We start from the raw sequence: 25,200 nt of genomic DNA, 5'->3' as shown, positions 1-25,200 counted from the left end.
CAAACGGGGGGTCTTAGCTGTTATTGCTTTTCCAAGGGGAGAAACATACAGTTCCCCGCACCACTCACCACCTTTTTTGGCTGATGAAGTCGTGTTGCTTTTTCCTGCCGGGTAACCAGTACCTCAAAGAGCACGACTGAGGGGATTAGCCCGTGCTTGGTTTAACGGGAAACCTGCAAGTACTGCCAGGCTTTGCAAAGAGAAAGCAGGCAGGTCGGAAAGCTTCTTGCAGTCACCCTCTTTCCCCAGGTGGCCCTACGCATGCGATGTCACCGGTTCAGCTGATTGCATCTAAAAGGTGTCCCACAAAGGCAGGTTTCCGAAAGCAGAGAGGCAGGTTCCTTTTGATGCGCAGTAATAAATGAAAAACAGTTGCAGCTCTCAGGAGATTAGAGGAAGGCTGAGGAGAGCTGAAAAGCCATGTCACCGCAGGTGAGATCTAGGTAATAGGAACTATGAAGTTTGCTAATGCACGCTTCCCAAGACGACACTAATGCTTAAATTTGTCAGGAGGTGTAAAGTGATTTAAATATAATATTACTGTCCAACAGAGAAAAGTTTGGGATTCACGTAATTACATTTTTAGTAGAGAATTGTTATCCAGCTTTTACCATGTAACACCTGAGGACCTGAACATGTTTCAGGGACTTTAGTCAAGCTTCACAACCTCTGTAGGTCATATCAGTAACTCCATTTTGCCAAAAATAGAGCCAGAAAGAGGATCTGGTTTTAAGGAATAGCCTCTTGTTTTAGATGCCTTCTTCTGTGATAGCCCCATCCTACTAAAACCTCAGCAAGTGCAACCAGGGTGGCTCGCAGGGATATTTACTTTGAAAAGGACCTGCTTCTGGTTGGACTACTGGAGCCTAAACATATTCTTTAATTTTAATGTATTTCCTGGGAAGTGTAAGCCATTCAAAACCACTCAGTTGCACATGAAATTATAGAGTTGTAAAGAACTGGGATTAGAAGCCAAGCACCTGGTCCAGCTGTGAGAACACACCACATTCAGTTGTTTCAAGATATCGGTAGGGACTAACACGTGATTATTGACAGTCACTGATAACACTTATCAGTCGATTGCATTGCTAAACTGAAAGCTCAAAACTAAGCCCCGGAATAAAAAAGAAGTGCTAGAAAATTTTTCAGGGTCTCTTAGAGGCAGTTCTTAGGATGACTGTGAGCTCGCGTTTTAATACGTAACATTTGGCACCTTCTGCACTTTTCCTACAGAGCCTAATGTCACAAAGTGCTGTCACAGGGAGATAAAGAACAGCAAAAGCAGCATCGTGTTAATCCTCCCCCGATATATTCACGTAGCATTCAAAAAGTCCAATAGAAATTACAGAAGTTAATCGACACAAGGACCGACCTAAGTGTGTCTTCTAAGTCAAGCTCACACAATAACTACTAAGTTTACCAACATATCCAATTTTTAATACTGCAGAGACTTTAATGTCGTGGCAAAGGAAGCTGAAGTTTTTTCTGCCTCATGCATGAATAATAAAGCCACCTGCTATATTCCAGCGGTGGATGCTTTACTGTTAGTGATGATGCATGAGGCAGAAATAATGCAGTTTGATTTTTAGAGACAACACCAAGTTGAGCTTGCAAGGCTGTCAGCCCACACTCGTTTGACTTGGGAACTGAGCAAACAACACAGAAATAATTGATGGAAACTAATGACACAATAAGATGTCATTCTTCTGACCTACTTTGCTTAAAGTAAATCCCCATTAATTGTAATTAGGTGTGCCGGTAGCAGAGTACTCCACATACACCAAACACTCAGCTGGATCCATCCCCCAGTTATTTAAATGAGGTAGTTCCAGATTTACACAACTCTGATTCTGGCTTACATATGTCTCTATATATAGTGTTTGTTCCCCTGATCTGAATAAATGCCTGGAAGATGGAAGACCACACAGCTCAATTAGTGTATTGATCAGGACGAAAAAAGCCTTTGACCAACCGGCACAAGAAGGTTACGATCCCATGCCCTGGTTTGCTGGGTGCTGCTGGAGCACCGAACACGCCTCCCCTTCCCGGTGTCTCGCTGGTGCTTCTGAAGAACAGAAAAAACATGAAATGCAAGGCACAGACAGATCAGTGCTGCAAGGGAAACCCCCTTAAAAACACGTTTTATAAATACTTGCAGATCTAAGGGTCAGCCAGAGTTTACCGGGACCTCAGGACGCAGGTGCCTCCAGCGCGATGGAGGCGTGGGTCGCCGCTTAGCACAGAGAAAAGCTTTCTCCTTCAAACGTATGAGTTGAGAAAGATCTCAGCATGGGTGTGATTGACACTCACAACTTCCAAAAAAACCCTTAAAAATGCATAGTGTTGGCTAATAAAAGAAACAGGCTCTGGCTAATGACTCTTCTAGCTCTCTGTAAGGACCGGTGCTACAACAAAACGGGACTGCAGCTCTCGTTGATTGAAGGGGCAAAGCATCTTTCCCGTGTCCTCGGCTGAAGCAACCACGCAGCGGTGGCTGTGGGTACCAGGGAAATGAGGGGTTTGTGGGGTGCTTTGAACACAACCGCATCTCTGCTGTGTGATAAGTGAGTGAGCGGGAGCTGGAGAACATCATGGGATAATCAGGAATTAAGATGTAAGCGGTGGAGATAGCACTTCTGGCCACCCACGGAGTCATGTATCCGTGACTCATCGCTTGATGCAGGAAGGAACGTAGCATACCACGCACCAGAATGGACAAGATCTTTCCAAGGAGAGATGATCTGGGCTGGAAAACCTTTCAAGGGTTTCACCCCGACTGTTCATTGTTTCACATTGGTATGCAATTTCCATTATAAAATTATGAAGCTATGTGTTAAAACTAGTTACTTTTTTTCCCCCCAGTCTCTCTTACTCCTACTGGAAGGATCTTCCGATTCCTAGACTAAATATATTCATGGCCAGTTCCCACTCATTTACTCTTCTGCTGCTGCCCTTCAGTGTCACAACGCCTTTCCCTTTGCTTGCATTTACTTTCCAGGATGTATTTATAGGCAGAAAACATATTCCCTCTCCAGCCTCATTTTGCTAAACTAAATAAGCCAAATTCTTTCAGTCCACAGTAGAAAGACAGACTGTCCTGACCTCTGATCAACGCCTGGCTCTCCCCTGCAGGTATTCCAGCTTGATTTCACCCTTCTTGGACACAGGTGGCCACAACTGCACTGAGAAATTCAGAGGCAGTCTCAACAGTATATTGTCATCATGTCTATATTGCCCAAGCAACTGCTTTTCTCATTTAGTGTGCCAACGCTAAAATCCTTAACTGCTGTCTTCTCCCACCCGTATGTCTCATCGCACACGTTTGGGTTGTTTTTGTATCAAAACAGATGACTGTTCTGCCCCCTTATTGGTTCATGAAATGCAATGTGCACCTACACTTCTATTTAAATAATAAGACCAAATAGTTTTATTACTTCTGTGCTGTTTTGGTTTTTTTTTCCCTTTCAAATTATATGTGGCAAATTTGCTACATAGAAAAGTTTGAAGAAATGAGGAATGCTTCCATTTATATCGTGCTGCAAAACAAAAGTTTAAGCCTAATATGGGTGCCTCTCATCCAAGAATACGCGTCCCAGAGTCCGTATTTCTTACTGCTGTGAGAATTAACACACATATTTAATGCTTAGGTTTTAAAGTGGCAAAGAGGAGAGTGATTTTGTGTTACATATATATTATCACACATGCCTTATGCACATGCATTCATTTTGGTCAAGTCGAGGGCTGGCGTTTGTCTCATTTCTTTCCATATTCATATTTCTTGCCACAGCTTAAGTCAGCAGAAAATAAGGGACTATCCGCAACATTTGAGTTCAGCATCATGGGGACCTGCGGGATCACGTCCTCTCCGATCCCATTATATCTATAACATCAGCTTTCTCCTTTTGAAGAACTTTGTGCCGGAGTTTCACGCACTACAAATGACTTTGATTTGGCCACATTCGGGCGCGCAGCAGAGTGCATTCATCCGGACAATGCACAAAGCTTTGCTTTCTGTTTCCTTTCTTCTGTTTCTCTGCTATAGGGGGAACCAACCGTTTCAGAACCAGCGGCGTCTTTCAGACTTCGCAAAACTTTTGAACTCCTTCGACATCACTCAGAAAGGCCAAATACATGCTTCCCAGACAGCTTATTTAATATATGCGAGTTTTCCCACTCTTCTCAAGATTAAATTAATTTTCCCTCCCTGGAAAAAGCATTTTATCTGCACTTATGCACCTTTCCACCTGCTTGGGGTTTTTTTCCGTGTTGAAATCTTTGCAAAGCAGCAACTTTAGCAGCCAGTTCTGGAGCTCTGAATCTATCAGCCTTGATATTTTGTTACAATTAAAAAAAAAATAAACAAACAAGGAAAAAAAAAGAGAAAGGGCAGAATTCAAACTCCCACAGAAAGAGGCAGAAGCAAGAGCCCGTGAGAGAGTAAAAGAACTGGAGAAGGAGCATCTGGAAAGAGCACACTTATCAAATGAGAAAAAAAAAAAAACCAGCAGAAAAGAGGGGAGATTGTAACCTACAGAGGACAGCACAAGACAGCTCGGAAAAGACGGATACAATGAACAAACAAATGTGAATGGGTAGAAGGGGAACCATGGGGGGAAGGACCTTGAATTTGCCTTCCCCAGCCTGCCAGAGGGTCCTTCGGTGAAACACCTGCCTGGGGTGCAGCTCAGCCCCAGGCAGATCCCAAAACCAGAGCTGGGAGCCGCTTCCTCAGTTTGCCAGAGGTTTGTCTCCTCCAAGAAGGAGCTGGGTCCATGGAGAGGAGTCGGCTGGTTTGCCCGACCCCGAAAGAAGAGGGTGGGTGACACAGTGTCCCCCGAAGTGGGTAAGGAAGGGACAAGTGCAGAGGAGAGAGGATGGGGGATCCTTGTGTTTCGGAGGAGAGGGACAGGAGGACACCGCGGTGGGGGATTTGGGAGGTCACTGCGAGGTCCCATGTGAGGTCGGAGTGCTGAGGTGTGCTTGGAGACTGCTGCTGTGCTGCTATGGGATGGGGGTGGGACAGGAGCCCCCCTTCCCCAGCATGGCCATAGGAAGGGAAAAGGCAAAGAGAAACCCAGAGGAGGGCCTGGACCTGGCAGGTACCCCGGAGCTGCTGGAGGTGGGAAGGGGAGGCAGTCTGGCTGAGGGTGGGCGGAGGACAACCTGGGTGGCAGAGTAGTGGTCCTGGGATTTGAGGGCGAGCAGGTGACGGGGACAGGGAGGTTGTACTGCAGGACAGGGATTTGAGGGCCAAGACACTGGGGCTGGGGAGCTGATCTGGGAGTGGGATGGGGTCAGCACACGGGGCCCCAGCTGAGGATGGTCTGGGGGGTGCTGGTGCCAGTGCATGGTGGTTGGGGGAAGAAGCACAATGGGTCCCGTGGGTGCTAACACAGACGGGACAGGGAGAAGAGCAGTGGGTGCCGGTGCAAGGGGAACGGGACAGAGGGCAGCGCTGGGTGCTGGTGCAATGGGAACTGGGGCAGTGGGAATGGGGCAGCGGGCAGCAGTGGGTGCCGGTGCGAGGGGAGCAGGGCAGCGCTGGGTGCCGGTGCGAGGGGAGCGGGGCAGCGGGCAGCAGTGGGTGCCGGTGCGAGGGGAGCGGGGCAGCGGGCAGCAGTGGGTGCCGGTGCGAGGGGAGCGGGGCAGCGGGCAGCAGTGGGTGCCGGTGCGAGGGGAGCGGGGCAGCGGGCAGCAGTGGGTGCCGGTGCGAGGGGAGCGGGGCAGCGCTGGGTGCCGGTGCAAGGGGAGCGGGGCAGCGCTGGGTGCCGGTGTGCCGGTAGAGAGCAGCACCGAGCGCGGGGGCCGGGGCAGCACCCTGCGCGGCGCGGCCGGGGCCGGGGCCCGCTCCCTTGCGGCGGCCCGGCCCGGCCCGGCCCGGCCGGCCGCGGCGCTGCCCCGCTCGGTCGCTAGGCGGCCCGGCCCGTCCTGCGCGGGCGCGGAAGCGCCGCCCCCGGAAGCGGCGGGCGGGCAGGCGGGCGGGCGGCGGGTGGGGGGGTGCCGGGAGCGGGGACGGGGGGGGCAGAGCGAGCGAGCGCGCCCGGCGAAGGGGCCGGAGACGCGGCGGCGGCGGCGGCAGCAAGATGGCGGCCAAGTCGGATGGCGGCGGCGGCGGCGTGGGCTTCGCCCAGCTGCACAACCTGGACGAGGCGGCGGCGGCGGCGGCGGCGGCGGGCGTCTGCGGCGCCGGCGGCGTCGGGGCAGCGGCGGCCGAAGGCGCGGAGGAGCCGGGCGGCAGCAGCTCCTTGCACATCTGCCACTGCTGCAACACGTCGTCGTGCTACTGGGGCTGCCGGTGCGCCTGCCTGCGGAGCCTCTTCGGGCGGGCGCCCGCCGCCGCCGCCGCCGAGCCGCTGGCCCCGCGCCCCGCCGCCGAGGGGCCGCCGCGGGCGCCGGAGGTCGGCGAGGCGGCCGAGCGGCCGTGGCTGGACTGCCTGTGGATCGTGCTGGCGCTGCTGGTGCTGCTGGGGGACGTGGGCACGGACCTGTGGCTGGCGCTGCACCACTACGGCCGGCGGGACTACGTCTGGTGCGGCCTGACGCTGGCCTTCGTGCTGCTGCCCTCGGTGCTGGTGCAGATCCTCAGCTTCCGCTGGTTCGTGCAGGACTACACGGGCGGCGGGCTGGGCGCCGTGCAGGGCCTCAGCAGCCGCGGGCCGCCCATGATGGGGGCCGTCGGCCGCCGGGGGGAACCCATCACCCCCGGGGCGCAGCGCCTCTGCAGGATCTCCGTCTGGGTCTGGCAGATCGTCATCCACCTGCTGCAGATGGGGCAGGTCTGGAGGTAAGGGGGCGGCCGGGTCCCCCGGAACCGGGGGCGGGGGGGAGCGGGGGTGGCCGTCAGCTCGTTGCCCGACATGGCGGTGGGTCGGTGTGCGCTGGGCGCGGGTCGCCGTCCCCTGGCTGAGGTGGGGCGGACGGGCGTCGCTGTCGCCTCATGGTGTGAGGTGGGTCGTGTCCTCTGGCTGAGGTGGGGCGGGTGGGGGTCGTTGTCACCTCGTGGTTTGAGGTGGACGTGGGTCAGTGTCACCTCATGGTTTGAGGGTGGTCACTGTCCCCTGGTTGAGGTGGGGCGGGTGGGGGTCGCTGTCACCTCATGGTTTGAGGTGGTCACTGTCCCCTGGTTGAGGTGGGGCGGGTGGGGGTCGCTGTCACCTCATGGTTTGAGGTGGTCACTGTCCCCTGGTTGAGGTGGGGCGGGTGAGGGTCGTTGTCACCTCATGGTTTGAGGTGGGTCGGTGTCCTCTGGCTGAGGTGGGGCCGATGGGGGTTGCTATCAGCTCGTGCTTTGAGGTGGACGTGGGTCAGTGTCACCTCATGGTTTGAGGTGGGTCACTGTCCCCCGGCTGAGGTGGAACAGATGGGCATCACTGTCACCTTGTGGTGTGAGGTCAGTCAGCGTCCCCTGGCCGAGGTGGGGTGGATGGGGGTTGCTGTCAGCTCGTGGTCTGAGATGGATGTGGGTCAGTATCACCTCACGGTCCACGGTGGACATGGGTCAGTGTCACCTCATGGTTTGAGGTGGGTCACTGTCCCCTGGCTGAGGTGGGGCAGATGGGGATCACTGTCAGCTCGTGGTCCAAGGCGGTCTTGGGTCACTGTCACCTCATGGTCTGAGGTGGACGTGGGTCAGTGTCACCTCATGGTTTGAGGTGGGTCACTGTCCCCTGGCTGAGGTGGAGCAGATGGGCATCGCTGTCGCCTCATGGTTTGAGGTGGATGGGGGTCACTGTCCCCTGGCTGAGGTGGGGCTAATGGGGGTCACTGTCACCTCATAGTCTGAGGTGGACGTGGGTCAGTGTCACTTTATGGTTTGAGGTGAGTCATTGTCCCCTAGCTGAGGTGGGGCGGATGGGCACTGCTGTCACCTCGAGGTCTGAGGTGGACATGGGTCAGTGTCACCTCATGGTTTGAGGTGGAGGTGGGTCACTGTCCCCTGGCTAAGTGGCGTGGATGGGCATCACTGTCACCTCATGGTTTGAGATGGACCAGATGAGTGGGTCAGCATCACCTCATGGTCGGAGGTGAACATGGGTCAGTGTCATCTCATGGTTTGAGGTGGAGGTGGGTCACTGTCCTCTGGCTGAGGTGGGGTGGATGGGGGTCGCTGTCAGTTCGTGGTCTGAGGTGGACGTGGGTCAGTGTCACCTCGTGGTCTGAGGTGGTCATGGTCAGTGCAGTGTCCCCCACATGGAGAAGGAGGGGAGATTTGGGGGTTACTCCAACTTTGGGTGAGGAGAGACCCAAAGGGAGGAGAGATTCCCACAAAATGGGCCTGGGGGGCTGAGGTGGGGGACATGGGTGTTGTCGTCACCTCATGGTCCGAGGTGGACATGGGTCAGTGCTCCCCCAGGTGGAGGAGGTGTGAGGGCCCCCCTTGTGCTGAGGGGATGTCCAAGGAGAAGGGGAGTTCCGCCAAAATGTGTCTGCGGGGCTGAGGTGGGAGGAGTGGGGTTCACTGGTCCAAGCAGGACATGGGTCGGTGCCCCCCATGTGGAGATTTGGGGTGACCCCTGCTTCACTGAGGGGAGCCCTGAAGGGAGGAGAGATGCCCCCTGGATGAGTGTGTGGGGCTGTGGAGAGGGGAATGGGGGCTGCATGGAGGGGACACGGGCCGGTGCCCCCCCCACCATGCCCCCCCCCCCCCCCCCAGTGGAAGGGGTCCTAGCTGCGTGGGGCTGTAGATGGTTCCTCAAGGAATGGGGTGGGCTCTTGTCACCCTACAGACATGGGGCAGGATGGCGGGGGGGAGGGGCATGGAGCTGCTCTTCCCAGCAGGAGCTGGTGGGAGGGGGACACCCCACAGGTGACAACGAGGAGGCAGGCCCGGGGCTGGGGGTGACCCGCGCAGTGGACCCGATGCAGAGGGACGTCCTGGAGAGGGCCCTGGAGAGGGCTTGCCCCACCTCTCCCCTTCTGGAGCTGGGTGGGGGGCAGCAAGGGAAAGGCCCCACAGAAAGCGTGGGGCTGCTCCAGAGAGGGTCTGCGGGGGGGCGGACAGCAGACCCCCGGCTGCCGAGCGCTGGGATGTGCTGTTTCCAGAGGGTCAGTGTCCTCCTGGAACAGGAGGACAATCCAAACCCCCGGTAGATGATGAGGGGGTGAGGGTCACATCCGTCGCCGAGAACCTCTCCCCACCTGACGGAGGGGGAGCCCCCCCGGCTCGCTGACCCCCCCGCACTGAAGGAGCAGGTTGTGGGAGTGGAAAAACGCAGCGTGATGCCTCGGCTGTGGCTTTGGTGAAAGAAGAAAGCTTCTCCTCGGGGGAGCAGGGACGGCGTTGGGGTTGCCGGTGTGAGACTGAAGGTCAGGGACGGGGAGTGTTCCCCTCCAGCCGGAGAGGTCCTGGGGTAGAGGAGATGCTGGCCAGAGGAAGGGTCTGGGAAGTGACCCCAGGCTCGGTGGGAATAAAAAAGCATCCTTCGGAGTGAGCTGGAAATTGCGTTATCCTCCCCAAAAAGAGATGCGGGAGGAGGCAGGGAGGGATTCTCCGGGATGAAAGCCTGTAGATGCAAACACTTCCACAGAGATGTCGGTCTTCCCGAAAGGGGTGTTGTAAGGACAACCGTAAAGACCCGGCGTGGCTCAGCGTCCTCTGAGATGGGACGCGGGTTAATAAGATGGAAGGGGTGTGAGGTGGGGGTGATGGAGAGAAGTCTCCAGGTTGTGTCATGGGGTGGTGGATGCACCCCGCTACCCCACGGGTGGGTTAGACTGTAGGGGAGAGGCTGCAGATGGGGTTGGTTGGGGTTTGTAGCTTTTAAAATAATCTTTAGGAAGAAGACGCTGAATTTTCTTAAGGGGGGAGAAGACGGCATGTCATGGTGAAGCAGTGGGAAGCCCTGGAGGGGCTCACTGGAAGGGTTAATGTCCCTGCGTTGGTATTTCCCGGATGAATTAATGGGGCAAAAATAACCTCACTGGTGGGTTTTAGGAATTTTCTGCTGGGGTACGGATGAGGAAAAAGATGAAGGGGAAGGCAGAAAGTGTTGATTGGTGGGGAGGTCCTTTTTTCCCCCCCTACATCTGGGTAGCCGAAGGGGTTAACTCTGCTGCCTAATGAAATCGGTGAAGAAGTGGCTGGAGTTAAGATGGAGACAGCGTGGTTGAGCCTGGGGGAGGGGTGCGTGGGTGGAGGCAGGGGAGGGCCTTGACACCTCTTCTGAGGACACCGCTCTCTCGAGATAAAATGAATATACACATCAAAGATTTTTAATTGTTTATTTTTTTTTTTAAAGAAGCCGAGGGGGTGGAGGGAAGGGGATCTGTGTGGGAAGGGTGCGTGAAATGTATACCTAGGAAATAAGCCCATGAAATCGTGCAGCGCAACAGCAAATACATATTTCTTCTGCATCTTCAATGTCATTTGTGTAGCGTTCAAAGCACATTTGTTCTCAACTTCTGCTTGGGGTTGGTTTTTTTTTTTTTTTTTTTGCCGAGATTTGGGCTGGGGATGGCGGGAGGGGGATGTCTGCGGGTGATGCATGCAAGGATGATGAATTGGTACGAGACCCTTTCTCCTGCTTTCCCTGGTACTCCCATCAGCAAAAGCAGTTCTCGATGCAGATGCTCCTCTGGCAAGTTGGATTTTTTTCCCCTCTTGGAGCCAGGCAAAAGAAATGATTGTGTATTAGCTGTGGTGAAAGCCGGGGTTTGCAAAAACACCCCATGCCCCGGCACGCGTGAGTGAACAAGGTGGGGAGGGGGATGCCGAAGCGATGCCGGCAGAGACAGAGGGGGTGAATGTGGAGGGGTGATTTGTTTTTTTTTGGTAATATGAAGAAGCAAAGCTCAAGTTGCCCAGACTTTTCCCCACTTTGTTAATGCAGCGGAAAAACGTTTGCTTCCGAGGTTGTGCAGGGCTGGGACTGCCGAAAGGGACTGACAAGGAGCTCTGCAGACCAGATCACGTTAGGTGAAATAAGGGAGCTTTCTCTCCTGTTGATCACTAATCCCACTAGCACACGGCTCCTGCTTTTTAAGGCACGCTGAACAGCATGGTCAGCGTGGAGCTGCCTCCCAATATCTGACCAAAGGAAGAATAACTTCATGGGATCAGTGGGCTAGCCTCCACGAGGGTGTCTTTTTACATTCCCACTGTAGCTGTTGCAAACGCCATTAAAATTAATCTTGAATGCAGTGATGGGACTAATGGAAAGCGCTGTTTGAGCGGTGTTTGCCTGCAGCTAAATCGCTTCGTACTGATAAGAAGTTTATACGTGGGGATGGAGGAGGAAGACCTAGGGCGATGTAAGTTCACGTAATGCACCGAGCCTGGTTTCCTGCCTGATCATGGATACGCGCTGCGACTGCATGTAGCGTAATCGGGATTGTACGTTATGTGGAGGCTGTCGTGGCTGTTGCTCGGCAGCTGGAAGTGAAGTCGTAGAGAATAGAGGGGGCAGGTTAGAGTACAGAAATCCTCGTCCTGAACTGCCAAGGGCTTGCTTCTTGGTAAACGTTAGGTAATCTGGGTTTTGATTTGGGGGGTTGCTCAATTACTGTAGGGACTTCTTTTCCGAAATGTTGGCAAGACTTGCCAATAAGATGATGAATAAATAACATTTTATGGCAGAAATGTAAGCATACGTTGGGCTCTTATTTTAGCAAGATTGTCTCTTCATTTTGTCAGGATTGTGGGAGAAGTAGCTTGTTGTTTTTGAGCAATCTGGGTGGGGGCTTTGTCTTCTGTTCATGTCCTCCGTTGTCCTATTCAGAGAGTGAATCGTGATCAGGCAGGAGTGCGGGGGGGGGAGCAGTGCAAGTGCTGAGGGGGGGCTTAATGATATTCCTGGGGTTTTGTGGTTGTTTTTTGCTCAGCTGAGAACCTAAGGCTGTGTTAATGCTGCCTGCCTACAGTGGCTGCTGGAAAGAAAGTATATGTTGTAAAAAAGTGCGTGTGTGTGTATACATATATATTTATATAGAGATTTTTAATTGTTGCTTGAAGCTGTGTGATCTCAAATGGCATTCCCACTGATAAAACTCAGGTCACAGGGTTTTTACTTTTAGAAATCTACAATTTTCACCTTTTATCTGAAATCTCTTAGATGATCCTGAGGACTAGAACAATTCAGCCAGACTGTCCGAAAAGTAAAGGATGCCAGTGGGGGCACATGACGCTCGCTATTGAGCTGCGCTGCAAGCTGCAGAAGGGCTGTTCATTGAGGAGGGATGTTGCAGTGCTGTGGTTTTGCTGGAAATCGGCTGAAGGCGGGTCGGTCGTCGAGAGCTTGCCAGGGCCGTTGCTTTCACTGAAGCCTTTCAGCTGTGTAAATTCAGGAGACGTAGTTTTGACGTGAAGTTTTCATATCTTGGATAGTTGCACAAGTTGTATTAATGACAATTAAGAGTATAACTCCTGTGTCAGATGTACCTTTCTTTAACCTCTGTGATAAGTGGGTTAGTGGGTCATGATTGCTGTCCTGGAGTACAAGGTTTAGAGTATAAAGTACGATCCTTTGTGTTGCGGCATGCTGTTAAAGAAAACATTATTGGATTCCATTGGATTAACAGTATGTGGAGTTTGAGCTAAAATGAATGCTGATCAGCTGGAAATCGCTCTGTGTCTGTTAAACTGTCAGTAAGGGTAAGTTTCGTGACTTGAATGTAATATGTTTGTGGGTTTTGTTTTTAAAACTGATTTGAATTATATATTTAGAAGAAAAACATTCCCTAAAAAAAACAACTAAACAGACCAGAACAACCCTTGTCACTGTTTTGACATTAAAAACACTTTGTGTATGTGTGTGATTAAAAGAAAAATTCCTAAAACTTAGGTGAAGACTTGACATCTTGTTTATTATTGGAAAGACCAAATCTATGAGTTGTTCATCTTTCGGCATGCCCGGAGGTGGAAGGATGAATCAATGGGTTTAAATGGAATATGTGGTATTTAATGACTACGTGATGAGTGGGTTTAGGCTCTACTAAAATACTTTGTTCTGGGGTGAACTGTGAGTTAGATACATGCTACTTCGGATAGTTTAGAAATACAGGCAGCTACAACTCTTAAGATACCTGCCCAAGTGCCTTGAAGTGGGAGACATCTGCTTGTCAAATGACAGATGAACGAGAAGCTGCTGACCTAATATTGCCTCGTTGTCTTGGTTTGGGCTGTTCAGCTCCGTAGAGCCTTTCTGTAAATTTACTGCCTTCCCTGGCACATTCGAATATTTTTTTCAGCTTTTTCTGGTTAGCTTGTCTGGCAGCTAAGTTTTTCCCTTTAGCCAAGTTTTAACAGCTTGCTTTTATAGTATGGAGTTTTGTCAGCTTTTGACAAGTTGGCAGAGGGAAGACATTCTGGGATAGATGATAAATATGTTCTCCCTACAAAATCAGGTCTGGGGTATAACTTTGTTTTTTCCACCGAGGTGGTTCTCCCTTCCAAAAACCTTATCCGCTCTGCCCCCATTTCTAAGAATTTTCTATGGGATCTCTGTAAGTAAGTGCCGGGCTGTGGGTGCAGAGGTCCAAAGACATTGAATCTGAAGTGCAAGGCAGGTAGGTTGTGTGTGTGGGAAAATAATCATCATCATCATAATCATGAAAAAAGGCTTTATCACTTGAGTAGGGTCTCCATTGGTTGCGGGGTGGTGGCGAGGCTCCGTGTCTTGTTGAATGCTACCCACTAGAGGGGGTCAAACCACAGATGTTGAAGCAGATCTTCTGTGCCAGCCTTGGGAGGGCAGAGTTTTCTCCAAACCTTTTCTTGGAAGAAATAACATGCTGCCCTGACCTGGTGGGAACTTGCCTTCCCATGCAATTCAGTGTTTCTGCAGTGACAGCATGGCTTGGGTAGGTGGGTGAGTGGGACTCGGAGGAGAAACTGGAGTTTGGTTTCCTCTCAGACATGGGGATGCTGTTGAGGAAGAGCCATGTGGGCACGAGGTGCCCTGTGAGTAAGGTGGTCCTGCGGTGACAACAGCTCATCACCTCTCCCCCATGACATGTGGGGAGGGGGAAGGGGAAGCAGAAATGCTTTGGTGACCTGACTTTGTTCTTACTGAAACCAGCATAACGTTTCATGGCTTTCAAGGTGGGGACACTGGTGCTAGGTATTTTCGAGAGACCACCTCCAGGAGTCCGAAAACTATAAGGGAAGATGGCTGTTTTGAAGTGGCATTGCAGGCTGCGTTCCTAAATGCTGCTACCCGCGTGGTCTTTGACCAGAACGTCCCTTTTCAGTTCCTCAGGCTTCACGCTGAGCTCTAGGGAAGACAAGCCGTGCCTTTTTTTCCAGGTGCCCTACGGCTTTATCCCTAGTGCCAGTGGCAACCTGAAAGCTCTCCTCCTGGGGGAGGGGAGGCAGGGTGCCAAGGGAAGGAGAAAAGATGGCTCACCTTTTTTTTTTATGTTAAAATTATAAGCTCTCTCTTTTCCACCTTTCTAGACACTTCCATTTTGCTTTTAGCTGCATTGAGCTAGCTTTATTCCTTGCAGTGGTTCCCTTCTCAGTACAAATGTAGGTTATTCAGGGAGCATTTCCTTTAATGAAAAGGATGGAGGTAGAACTGATGGTGATAAAGCATCTCTTTGGAGAAGAGCTGCTTTTGCTGTCTTGAGACTGCAGGGAACAGAAATTGGACGTCAAACGTGTAATTTTCCTTGGGGAATGAAGGTGAGCCTATGGAGAAGTCTGCATCACTCACAGAACTTCTCCCTGTACTTTCATTTTGCTTTATTTCCCTTGAATCCTGACGTGATTTTTAGCACCTGTGGTAGTATAAACCAGTGGTAGTATAAGCCAGTGTTTTAACACCTGAAAGCTTTTAGGCAGGAGGAACTATGAATTAAGAGTGATGCTTTGCTATAGCTAGAGATAAAATTAAATTGTAATTAAAGGTATAAGCAAAGAACATATGCCAAATATTGTTACTTCATTGACCCACCTTCTCCTGATGTGCTGGGATTCAGACTGATACCCTAGTCTGCTATGACTGCTTTAGGGCACTGAGATGCTTTTCCAAACTGGATCCCAAGAAAATGGGGACGGAACTTTCCTGGGGAGAAGGATCTTCAGGAAATCCTCAAACCTAGCGGCAGTCTGGCGGTGGGAGGAATAGCTTGCATTTCTAACCCTGTGGAGCAGAACAGCACAACCTTTGCAGGGCAGATCAGTAGGCATGTCCCGTGTCCTTGGAGACTGGTGGTGCCCGCAGTGTCAAGGATGCTCCGAAAATCTCCTGGGTTGTGGGGCTGAGCCTTTGGCTGTGTCCCAGGGCGGCTGGCAGCAGCCCACTCCAGATCCCCATAGCTGGATTTTTATTTTTCTGTTTTTTGCAATTCCCCCCACTCTGGGAATTTGTATTGCCCACCACCCTATATTCCAGTGGCAGCCTGCATTTGGTTATATGTAACTGCTGTAGCACAGGAGCCACGTTTACATTGCTCAGGAGGAGTCTCAGGAGTTGCTATTTGTCCACCCTTGGGCAAATCTGACCCATGGACTGAGTACTCCATTTAAAGTATGCACATGCTTGGATGGCTAAGCTATGTGTCCGTGTCTGCTTTCGTTACTTCAGTATAAATGGGTGTGTTATTCCTTCCGTCAGTATTTCGAAGCCCTAGCTGAACCAGCAGCCCCAGAGCAAAATCGGATCTTGGCCAAGAGACAAAAAATAGAGCGAAAGGCAATCTTAAATGTGTCCCCAAAACTATAATGGGACCTGAAGACTGTGCTTCTCCTCACGTCTCCTTTCTTGTGAAATCTGTGAGAGCTCAGGTTCACCTATGAAATATTCACAGTCTGTCCTTAAGTGACTTCAGCTGCACAGAAGATCTTTTGCAGAATTGGCAGCTTCGCTGAAACCTCCTGTATTCAAGCCCAGAGCCTCATCGCGAGGACATCCTCATCCTCTGCTCCGCTCTGCCTGCCCGGTTGCATGTTATGATGATTTATTTTACCGGCTGCGGAGGCTGTTGAGGATTTTTGCATCCCAAATAAATATCTGTGTATTGTATCCCCTTTTGCACAGGATGGGTTGAGGGAATAGGCATGTTCTCACTTGTCCCAAAACCCCATGGGAAATAGGACTAAGCCAGGAGTCCATCATAAATGCTGCCTTAGTGCTCTGCCTGTGAACGGGGATGGTCTGTGAACGGGGACTAAGAAAAACAAGCCTGTTGTGAAAAGGCTTAAATTAACACTGCGGAGGTCTGCACTTATGCTGGAAAAACTCAATAGGCTGTTGTGCTGTATCACCCTTTCCACCTTTGCAGGTCATCTTGATGCGGGAAAAACTTGCTGTAAAACCCCCACCAATTTGGCAGAACTCTTATTAAAAACTCTTCAGGAGCCACAATGCAAAAGGCTCTGGCACCTGGAGCTCCCTTTATCACCTTTCTAATTAAACCTGCGGAAAAAGCAAATCAAACCCAAGCGACAGAGAAGCGTGGCCGGCTGCCGGAGCCTCCTTCAGCTCGCGGGTCTCGCTCGATGGGGTTTTCTGTAGGGGCAGGGGTGCCGGGCCATGCTTCTGCTTGCACTGGACTTCACAGCTCTCTACAAAAATACAGGAGTTATGGGCTCCCCCGTCATTTCAGTGGGGTGGCTCAGGCTTGTCTGCTAAAGCAGGAGGATGACAAGTATCCCTGTGAGTTGGCAGAGAATTCCAGTGTCTGGGAAAATCACCAGTTCCTCGGTTTCTATTGTAAAAGAAGAAGAGTTTAACTCTTCCTTCTTGGTTCCCCCACGCAGGCAGTCCTGGATGATAGGTCTGGCAGTAATGCGTTGCCTGATGTACCAAGCACGGAAGACAGCAGTAAAGCACCAGGAGTGGCTTTGAGTTTGGGATTGGAATTCATCCCAGTTATGTCTAAGTGAGGGAAAAAAGAGCAACGGAGGCCGATGTTGTTGAAGTAAAAATTGTAAAGAGTGGTATAAGCAGAAGGCATTTAAATAATGTAAACAGTCTGGCATGGGAGGAAGGATGGGAGGCATTCCAGAAACAAAGGGAAAATAGTTTTAAAACATGGCTAAAAATACACCAACTCTTGAATTCCAGAGATTATCTCAATTAGCACTTTTTCAATATATCTTTACAACAGAATTGTAGGAGTTCACAAAAGATAATGGAGGCTGTGAGATACGGAGAAGTGATATTAATTTGTTTAATTAAAAGGATGAAGGGCTCCCTAAAATAAGATTCACTTATCTTCTGTCGCAGGGAGGAACGAGGTTATACTCAGAAAACCGCGGCTTGTAGCATTGTAGTGTGGAGAAAGAGTGGCGAGAGCCAGGGCTGGGAGTCAGAGCCCCCCTTCTTCAGCCTTGGCGGTTGCTTGCTCAGTGACTTTCAATAGCAAATCCCTTCCCATGGATTAACGTGCTATTAGAGCGAAATGTATGATTTTACATTTCCAAGAGGATTTTGTCTGATGTCCGAGGAGCAGAAATTGGTCATTTTCCTCCAATAAAAAAAATAATAATTCAGACACCAGAGCTTTCAGGTGCAGGCAAACATGCTTTTAACTGGGCATCTGTATGTGTGGAGCTATGCATATATGTGCTTGATGTCCTCTTTGGCTTTGGAGGCGTGCTAGCATGTGTCAGAATTTATGTCCAGCCTCAGCTCTGCGTATACATCCCTTGGCGTGGGGGAGAAGCATGCATTTAGATCCAACCATATTTTAAGAAGTGTAGGGGGAGGTAATGGGAGCCAGGGAGGAGAGAAGACCCTCATGCAGATCTAAATTAAATTAGCCCCCCCTGGATGTATATTAAAATGTTAAGTAGCACTAAGCTCAGTATCCCAGCTCAGCAATATTTCGAGGCACTTTATTGCTTTAATGGAGGGATAAAATAGAACCTGCAATTATAGTAATTTTTTCTAATTGAATATTTTGCTTTATTCTTTCCCTTTCAAAGCATGACTGTAAGTACTAGCCTTCATAAAGCTTTGGAAATATTTATACTTTCCCTTTCTGGCAATGGGTGTAAATATGCTTTTTCCTGGGCAGACCGTTTTAGTCCCTCATGGCTGGGGAGCAGAACGGCTCTGGAAAGCGGTGGGCAATAAACATTTCTCTGCTCATTTTAACCGTCTTGCCGTTATCACTGGGAAATACTAGTTTCCCATCTGGTGGAGAGGGGAATGCAGTGTTACGGATTAAATGCTTTCCATCACTGTACGTGGGCTTGACGTGATTTTGTCAGGTGTCTTTTTAATTAATTTATTGTTCACACAGGGCTAGTGCTCGACAGCTGCATCCAGTCTTTTATCCCCAGGCCATGTTCTGCGCGGGCGGACAAGATCCTTGATTTCTGCCACCTAGGCTGAGTTTGGGGAGGAGGATAAGAAAAAGCACTTTCTGAATCTTGCTTGAGCAAGCTGTAAATGGTAGGTAAAAGCAAAAGCTGAAGGGCAAGATCCTTGCCCAAAACCGTTTGAGAGTGGTGGGGTAGGGATGCTGACAACAGGGATGGGGAATTAAACTTGAATCGCTGATGGTATAATTGGGTGTTGATTGAGGTTTTTGAAGTAGCCATTTTTGGGGACACAAAATACCAGCTTTTCAAACGTAAGTTCCTACCTCCAGCTCAAGCCTCAAGCAGGCAGAAAAATGCAGATAAATTAACATAATAATTGTGTTGTGCATTCTCTGTGCTGAATCTCTGGTTTAAAGAGGGAGATTTGCTGATACTTCTTCCTCCATGCGTACACCCGCGATGGGATGCTATCAGTTTTATGCTGGTGCAATAGCTGTCTCCTCATCTAAAGGGGACTTTTGATCCAATAAACTGCTTATCTCATGTAGTTGTCCTTTCATCTAGCGTGGGTGGTGTGTGATGGCTGATTGAAGGCGCAGTGTTGTGGTTCGTTTATGAATATTAATTAGGAATAGAAATAATTTGGAACAGTGTGCACCGACGACTCTCGAAGCACTGACTGCAGAAATGCATCCGTTCCTCCCTCGCGGGAGACTTACGGCTACGAGTCCTCTCCCAGGGAACTCACGTTGGGGCGTGAAGTCACCATATACAGGCTGTCACGCCGACACATTGACTTGATGATATAGCGAAGAGGTTGCTGTAATGCTTTGTTTCCCAGCGTTTGTTACAACTGGGCTGGGGAAGAAATGGTTTCTTTGGGGAAAGCTGCCGCGGTGCCTTGCCAAGTCATGTGCATCAGACCCGGAGGTCGAGGCTTTCGCGTCTGCACGTGGCTGTGTCGAAAAGCAGCCCTTCTTTTTGTGAAGGACGTGCTTTTCTCCTGAACGCTTAATCTTACCTTAGTCCTTGTCAGTCCTGTTCCATTGTCACACATTGACGTAAACGCATCGTACCACCGACGCCAGGAAAGGCTCCAGCCCAAAATCTGGTACAGCCTGCTTTCGGATGATACAGAGGGTTCGTCTGGTTGCTTTCCTCTGCTCTCTCAAATAATAGACCCACAAAATCCTACCATGTGCCCTCATCAAGCATAGAGCCCTCTTCTTCTCCCCTGCTGGGAACTCGCCCTCCATGGCCCCATCTCTGCGTGCGAGCTAAGTCCTGGCAGGATTTGTCCTCTGGCCCTGAAGCGGGCTGGCACAGCGTGGCCGCTTCTATCGTGTTAAGCTTTCTTGGCTTTCGGGAGAGGGTGGCTGCCTCCAGGCTGCCAGCTGGGAGGGGTTTCTGGGCCATGCTGACTCCTGAGCGGTGCAGAGGAGCTGCTGGGTTGAGGGCTGGTAGGTCCTGGCCAAAATTGTGCCAGGGACAGCCCTATAGAGGTTGAGCTGCAGAGGTTGCAGCGTCCTAATGAACAAGAAGGAGCCCAGAAGGATGCAACGCTTTTAGAAGGAAATTATTCCCCTTACTTAGGGTTAATTTTTATTTTCTTGTGAGAATATGTGGTTTTTTTCCCAGCTGATGAAGGTGTATCCAACCTATCAGAGTCTCTAGCGAAATGGTGAAACCCTGGCACAGGTTGCCCAGAGAGGTGGTCGATGCCCCATCCCTGGCAACATTCAAGGTCAGGTTGGACGGGGCTCTGAGCAACCTGATCTAGTTGAAGATGTCCCTGTCCATGGCAGGGGGGTTGGACTAGATGGCCTTTAAAGGTCCCTTCCCACCCAAATCATTCTGTGATTCTATGAAAATCTACTCTTAGCTTTCGGACATGGCCACATGGTTTACCTGTTTGGGTCTAAATTTATTTTATGGCCCATGTGTGTGCTCCAGTAGTGGAGCCCAGATCCCTTCATTGGATTAGATTGTAAATATCACCTTTGGGAGATTTATATTCAGTGGGTCACTTTAGTATTAATGCTTAAAGGTGAAATCCAGGTGAGTGATGGAGAAAGGAGAATTGCTTAGGCATGTCCATCTAGCTGCGACTCAAACGTTTGTGTCCTTGTGAACCCGTCCAGCTCAGATGCTGATGGAGGAGGAAATGGTTTGTCGTTCCTGCAGCTTTCTTCAGCATGCTTTGCTCTGCAGCGAGGACTGGTGGGGTTAAGCTGGGACCATCCTGGGAGCACAGGACAGGCAGCAGGCCAGAAATGCGGAATTCTGAGATCACCCATCTTCACCCAGACCCAACTGAACTTCATTTCTGTGTCAAATGTTTCTTTTTAAGCAAGCTGAGTAATTAGCTGATTTTCTTTAAAACTTCTTGAGCCCTTAAAAACAGTGGTTTAAAAACGGGTTGATTATTCCGCTTTCTTCAAGGGAGGGTACTAGGAAGTCGTCTCCTGCGGTGGTGTTCCTCTCGCAGCCCACAGGCTCTCCAGGGGTGCCACCATGTGTCACACGCGCTCAGTGTCACAAATCACTCGCCTGTGCGTGCCACTTGCTTTAAGCGGGACATGATGGCTGTCAGAGGGCCATCATCTTGATCTGCAGGTTCGGTTTGGCGTTTACTTCGTTCCTGGCGTGGCTGGGTTAGGTCTTTGAACCAGCACACGCTTTGTTTTTCAGTTGTGCGCTTTAGATCTGGGATAATAGAACATCAAAGTAAACGGCACTGTTGTGGATACAGAAAAATCGGGACACTCAGTAGGACTTCAGGGAGTAATAAATTTGTTCTATATTTAATCTCATATTTATCGCAGTGTCAGTAGGAGACCACTTCATTTTACTACTTTAACTGGATCTAAGAATAACTGAATACTTGAAATATTGAGAAAGTGGCTAATACCTGGTGGTAGCTGATGGGATCCAGCTTTAATAGTTATTGATTGGTTTCAAAAAGCTCCCAGTAATATCACAGCTTAGCTACTGTATGTTGGGAGTTAGAATCCTATCAGTTATTAAGATTAGAAGTAATTGTAGATTTTCAACTTAATCATCCTTCAGTAAATGAATACAGCCAGGATTTCAGATGTCATTTACAATTTTGCAAAAAATTATGGTTGGTCTGCTGCAATTTTATTGGGTGACAGCCTTGGCATCTCTAAGTTCAAATGTTCTCGAGCATTTCTTCAGCTGCTCTAAAACTAGTGTGGCTTCTCTGATTGGGATGCAAACACCAGTTTGAATTCTGCTTGTCAGACCATGAACACGAGAGACAAATGAGCCCTGTAGGGTTGGTCGTATTGCTTGGTCCTTTCTGATAATGCCCCATATCCCAGAATGTGCAGGAGAGTCTGCAGAGGTGGGCTGAAAAAACCCACATATTCTCATAAGAAAATAAAAATTAACCGTAAGTAAGGGGAATATTTTCCTTCCAGAAATTCAGGAGAGCAAAAAGTAAGATTAAATACTGCTTTTTAGTACTAAAACTCTGCCTGTGTAACCTAGCATTTACCTGAATAATCCCTCCACCAGTATGCTTCAAAACACCACCTTAATTGATGCTTTATTACCATTTGTGCAGAGCGTGGTTTTAGTCTTTGTTTTACTGCTCTGGAGTTTAATAATTCCATTTATAAAAATGTTTTTTTTTTTTTTCCTGGTATGGCTTGTTGCACAATTAGAGCTTCGTTAAAGGTTCTCATTATTTTTCCTTGTTGTGATCAAGCTCTGCCTGGAATGGGCCACTGAATTTTCTGTTTGAACACACAGATCTCACCATAATTCCCTGCTGCTCCTTTAACCAGGAACCGGCTCTTTGCGATTCCTGGGAAGTGACCAATTTTTTAGCAGTGAGGGCAAATTATTTCTGACCCTTATAGTTTTCTTGTTGGTGTTTAACTGTGTTTTCAGAGCAAAAAAAGCTACTACAATTACCGGGAGCTATGTAACTGCGCAAGGAGTTTGAATTCAGGATTTAAGTTTAATTTCTGATGCTTTGCTGACTTCTCTGCCAGGGACTGGATTATTTTCCCCTTTCTTTCAAGGGATTAGGGGATTTGTAAACCAGCACTCCTCACAAAGGTGTCTAAAAAAACTGGGAAGGTCACATCTCTTTCATTTGCTTTCAATGAATTGCTTTTATGGTCCTGAAAGCACGTTTGCGGGAAATGGAGAGGAAAGGCGAAATCATACTTTTATTTTCGAGGGGAGCTGCTGAAGTATTTCACGTAGGAGTTGATGAATGAGGATGTACCGATTGAAAATTCATTAGTTAGTGCCATTTCCCACATTGAAAAGTGGGCTCACTTGAACAGAAAGCTGTTTGAGCCTCCTGACCGCTGGAGGAGCCGGACTGTCATCGGGGCAGTGTTTCTGGTTGGGATCCCGTGCGGGGTTCTTGTGTGCTGCTGTGAAGTTACTGCCCTCTAACAGCATACTTACTTTTCCCTAATAAAGAATTAAAATGCACGTGTTTAGACTGGATATTTTGCCTGGCATTGACCCTGACAGTCACCAAAAGAGTTCTTGCTGTGGTAACACTTTCCACTGGGTATGGTATTAATGGGTTGTGTGAATTAACTGAAGACTAAACTCCATTAGGCTACCATTATCATTGAATTTGTATTCTTCCTGTCCTAAATCCTCAGTGAAAACATCTGTTAGTCACACAGAATAGAAGTCTGTGTTCTTAGGAGCAATTTCACCGTCATAAAAACGTGAAACGTGGATTTTTACTGATTAAGCTTAAAGAGCAGTCACCTTTAAAGAAATTTATTTTTCTTCCAATGCCTTTTCGAAGAGGAAACCTTTCAGTAAGACACTTAATCTGTGTTAACTGTAACTGCGCAGCAGGTGTGGTTTTGCACATTGAGCTCCGGGGTGAGCCATGTCCTCCTCCCTTGGCATTGCCCATCTCCTGTTTTCTGCTCTTTACCCATTTTCCTCCTGTGGGAGCGTATTCAACTTTTGGCTTGGAAGGTACTGTTGTTTTCTTCAAAAGTATGGCTAAGGTAGGTCGAAGTGTTTTATTTGGACTCTTACCTGTTCCCAAACCTGGGGTTTCTGTGTAATCAGTGCATTGAATTGCTGTGGTCATTATTTTTTTTTGAAACCGAGCATCTCCAGGATTGGGCTACTTGCTGTCTTTATGGAACTGAGTGGCAGAAACCAGCCAACAGCAACATTTTTTTTTTTTTTTAAAGTTTCAGTATTTTTCTTGTTCTATGCAGACTTTGTTGGGTCTTTGTTTGAGCATCATCTGCTGGGGTTACATCCAGCCAGTGACCCCCATGAAGTTTCAAGTTTCTGGAGCTTGGGTACCTTCCCCTTATTAGCCTCAAATGCGGAGGCAGTGCCTGGCAGCTGCCCATACCCCTGTAGCCCATCTGAGCCCAGCCAGCTCCTCCAGCAGACAGCCGGGCCTAACGGGTGAGAACTAGTGGTAATTAAAGGAACGAAAACCGAACATCATCATTTCTTAGCCAAGGAGTCTTCAAACTCTCAAACAGAGGCTTGAACACCAGCAGGCTGTGATGCAGCCTCGCTAGCCCCACTTTTCCACCCTAGCTAGTCCTGGCTTGGGTCTTCAGCAGGCAGCCTTCCTGCTCGGGGCCCTTAACATTAACCCAAAATTGGGGGAATGTAACTCTACAGGTGATAAATTTTGAAAAGTGTCGGAGGCTGAGAAGCTAATGGTGATTTAAGTTGAAGAGGCGTTCATTGCAGGAGAGGTTGTTTAGAGTCGTCTTCCTACCAACAGTGAAGAACTAGCTGAGAAGAGAGCAACAAAAGAGAAGGTTCATAATAGAAATGCAACTTAAAAGCCTGACAAATGAAGGCTGGTTTTACTGAAAGCACTGCTACGCACTATATTAGATTTTGGAAAAGCCCATTTGTAGGAGCAGGGAATGACCATGAAAATTTACCATCCCAAACATAAAATTTGCTCATGCATCCTTTGCTCGATGATTCTAATGATAACACTGAAATGACTTTATTTGCCCATTAAAGGATATATATTACTCTTCTTAATCATATGAGTAGAATTATAAAAAGAAATTTCTGCTTTAAATTAGGCTGTTTACCCAGCTCTGTGGAGTAGCTATTATTTTCCTCTGTACACTGTTTCCCATTCTGTGTATCTCTGCAGCTACACAGACCACAGTAATGGGGCTGATGTGCAGATGTGAAGACATAGATACATCTAAACCCTCTGGATTCAGTCAGCAAAGACAGCTTTTGTCAGTTTATGATCTCATGCCTTTTTTTTTCCTCCGCGGGAGTTCTGTTATCTGATAAGATTGTATCGCCTTGGGTCAAACCAGTGGGATTATCTAAGTGAGGCTGTTTGCTACCCCCTGTCTTCCTGACTTGGCAATGGGTTTTCTTGCTCTGCGTTGGCTTTGATGGGGGCCGTTCCTGCGGTGTCCTGCAGTCATTCGATCGTGCCTTCGGTGAATTAAAGAAGTAACTCTGTGTCCTGAATGGGTCAGGGCTCTGGGTGACAGGTATGACTAGCTATCACGCAGAGCTCCCTGTGATCTGTAATGACTGCCCGAGTTAAAGGAAGAAACCACAAAGAAGCATCAATGTTTGGTGTTTTTAATGCAGTTGCAATTTGAGCATAAAATATCTTTTTTTTTTTTTTGAACCATACCAGTTATTGATAACGGTTCACAATGCTTGAAAGAGCTTTTCTGGAGGTATAGGAAAGTGCAATTGAAGCGTTTGTATCTTCAGAGATCTCAAGCCAAAACGTCGTGCAGCTCATTATCGTGTTTCTGATGGCAAACAGAAAAGAGGACAGGTGGCCTAGGAAAAGGTATTGGATCTGGGCAGGTGCATCGTGGTTTTCCTCCAGGTTATCGTGCCGTCATCTGGCATTTGTGGCTTAGAAGGTTCCTGAGCAGGAGGTGGCATGTGGACATTAGGGAAAATTTCTTTACTGAAAGAGTGTTCAGGCCTTGGAACAGGCTGCCCAG

At 49.2% G+C, this 25,200-nt stretch overlaps 1 protein-coding gene across 2 annotated transcripts in view; it reads left to right on the top strand.

Moving 5' to 3' along the window:
* The first annotated feature begins 6,083 nt into the window (after positions 1 to 6,083).
* XKR6 (XK related 6) overlaps positions 6,084 to 25,200 on the top strand; it is a 199,137-nt gene continuing 180,020 nt past the window's right edge. The window contains exons 1-2 of one of the 2 annotated variants that reach the window (XM_075144846.1): positions 6,084 to 6,356; positions 6,408 to 6,784. In XM_075144846.1, coding sequence (XP_075000947.1) covers positions 6,084 to 6,356; positions 6,408 to 6,784 — 650 coding nt within the window. Of the gene's footprint in view, positions 6,785 to 25,200 lie in introns of both variants that reach the window. The other variant, XM_075144845.1, reaches the window with a different exon arrangement.

This window comes from Calonectris borealis, chromosome 3 (genome assembly GCF_964195595.1).
Source record: "Calonectris borealis chromosome 3, bCalBor7.hap1.2, whole genome shotgun sequence".
Classification (NCBI taxonomy): Eukaryota; Metazoa; Chordata; class Aves; order Procellariiformes; family Procellariidae; genus Calonectris; species Calonectris borealis.
Note: the sequence above shows the minus strand (reverse complement) of the source record. Positions and strands in the feature narration are given on the sequence as shown.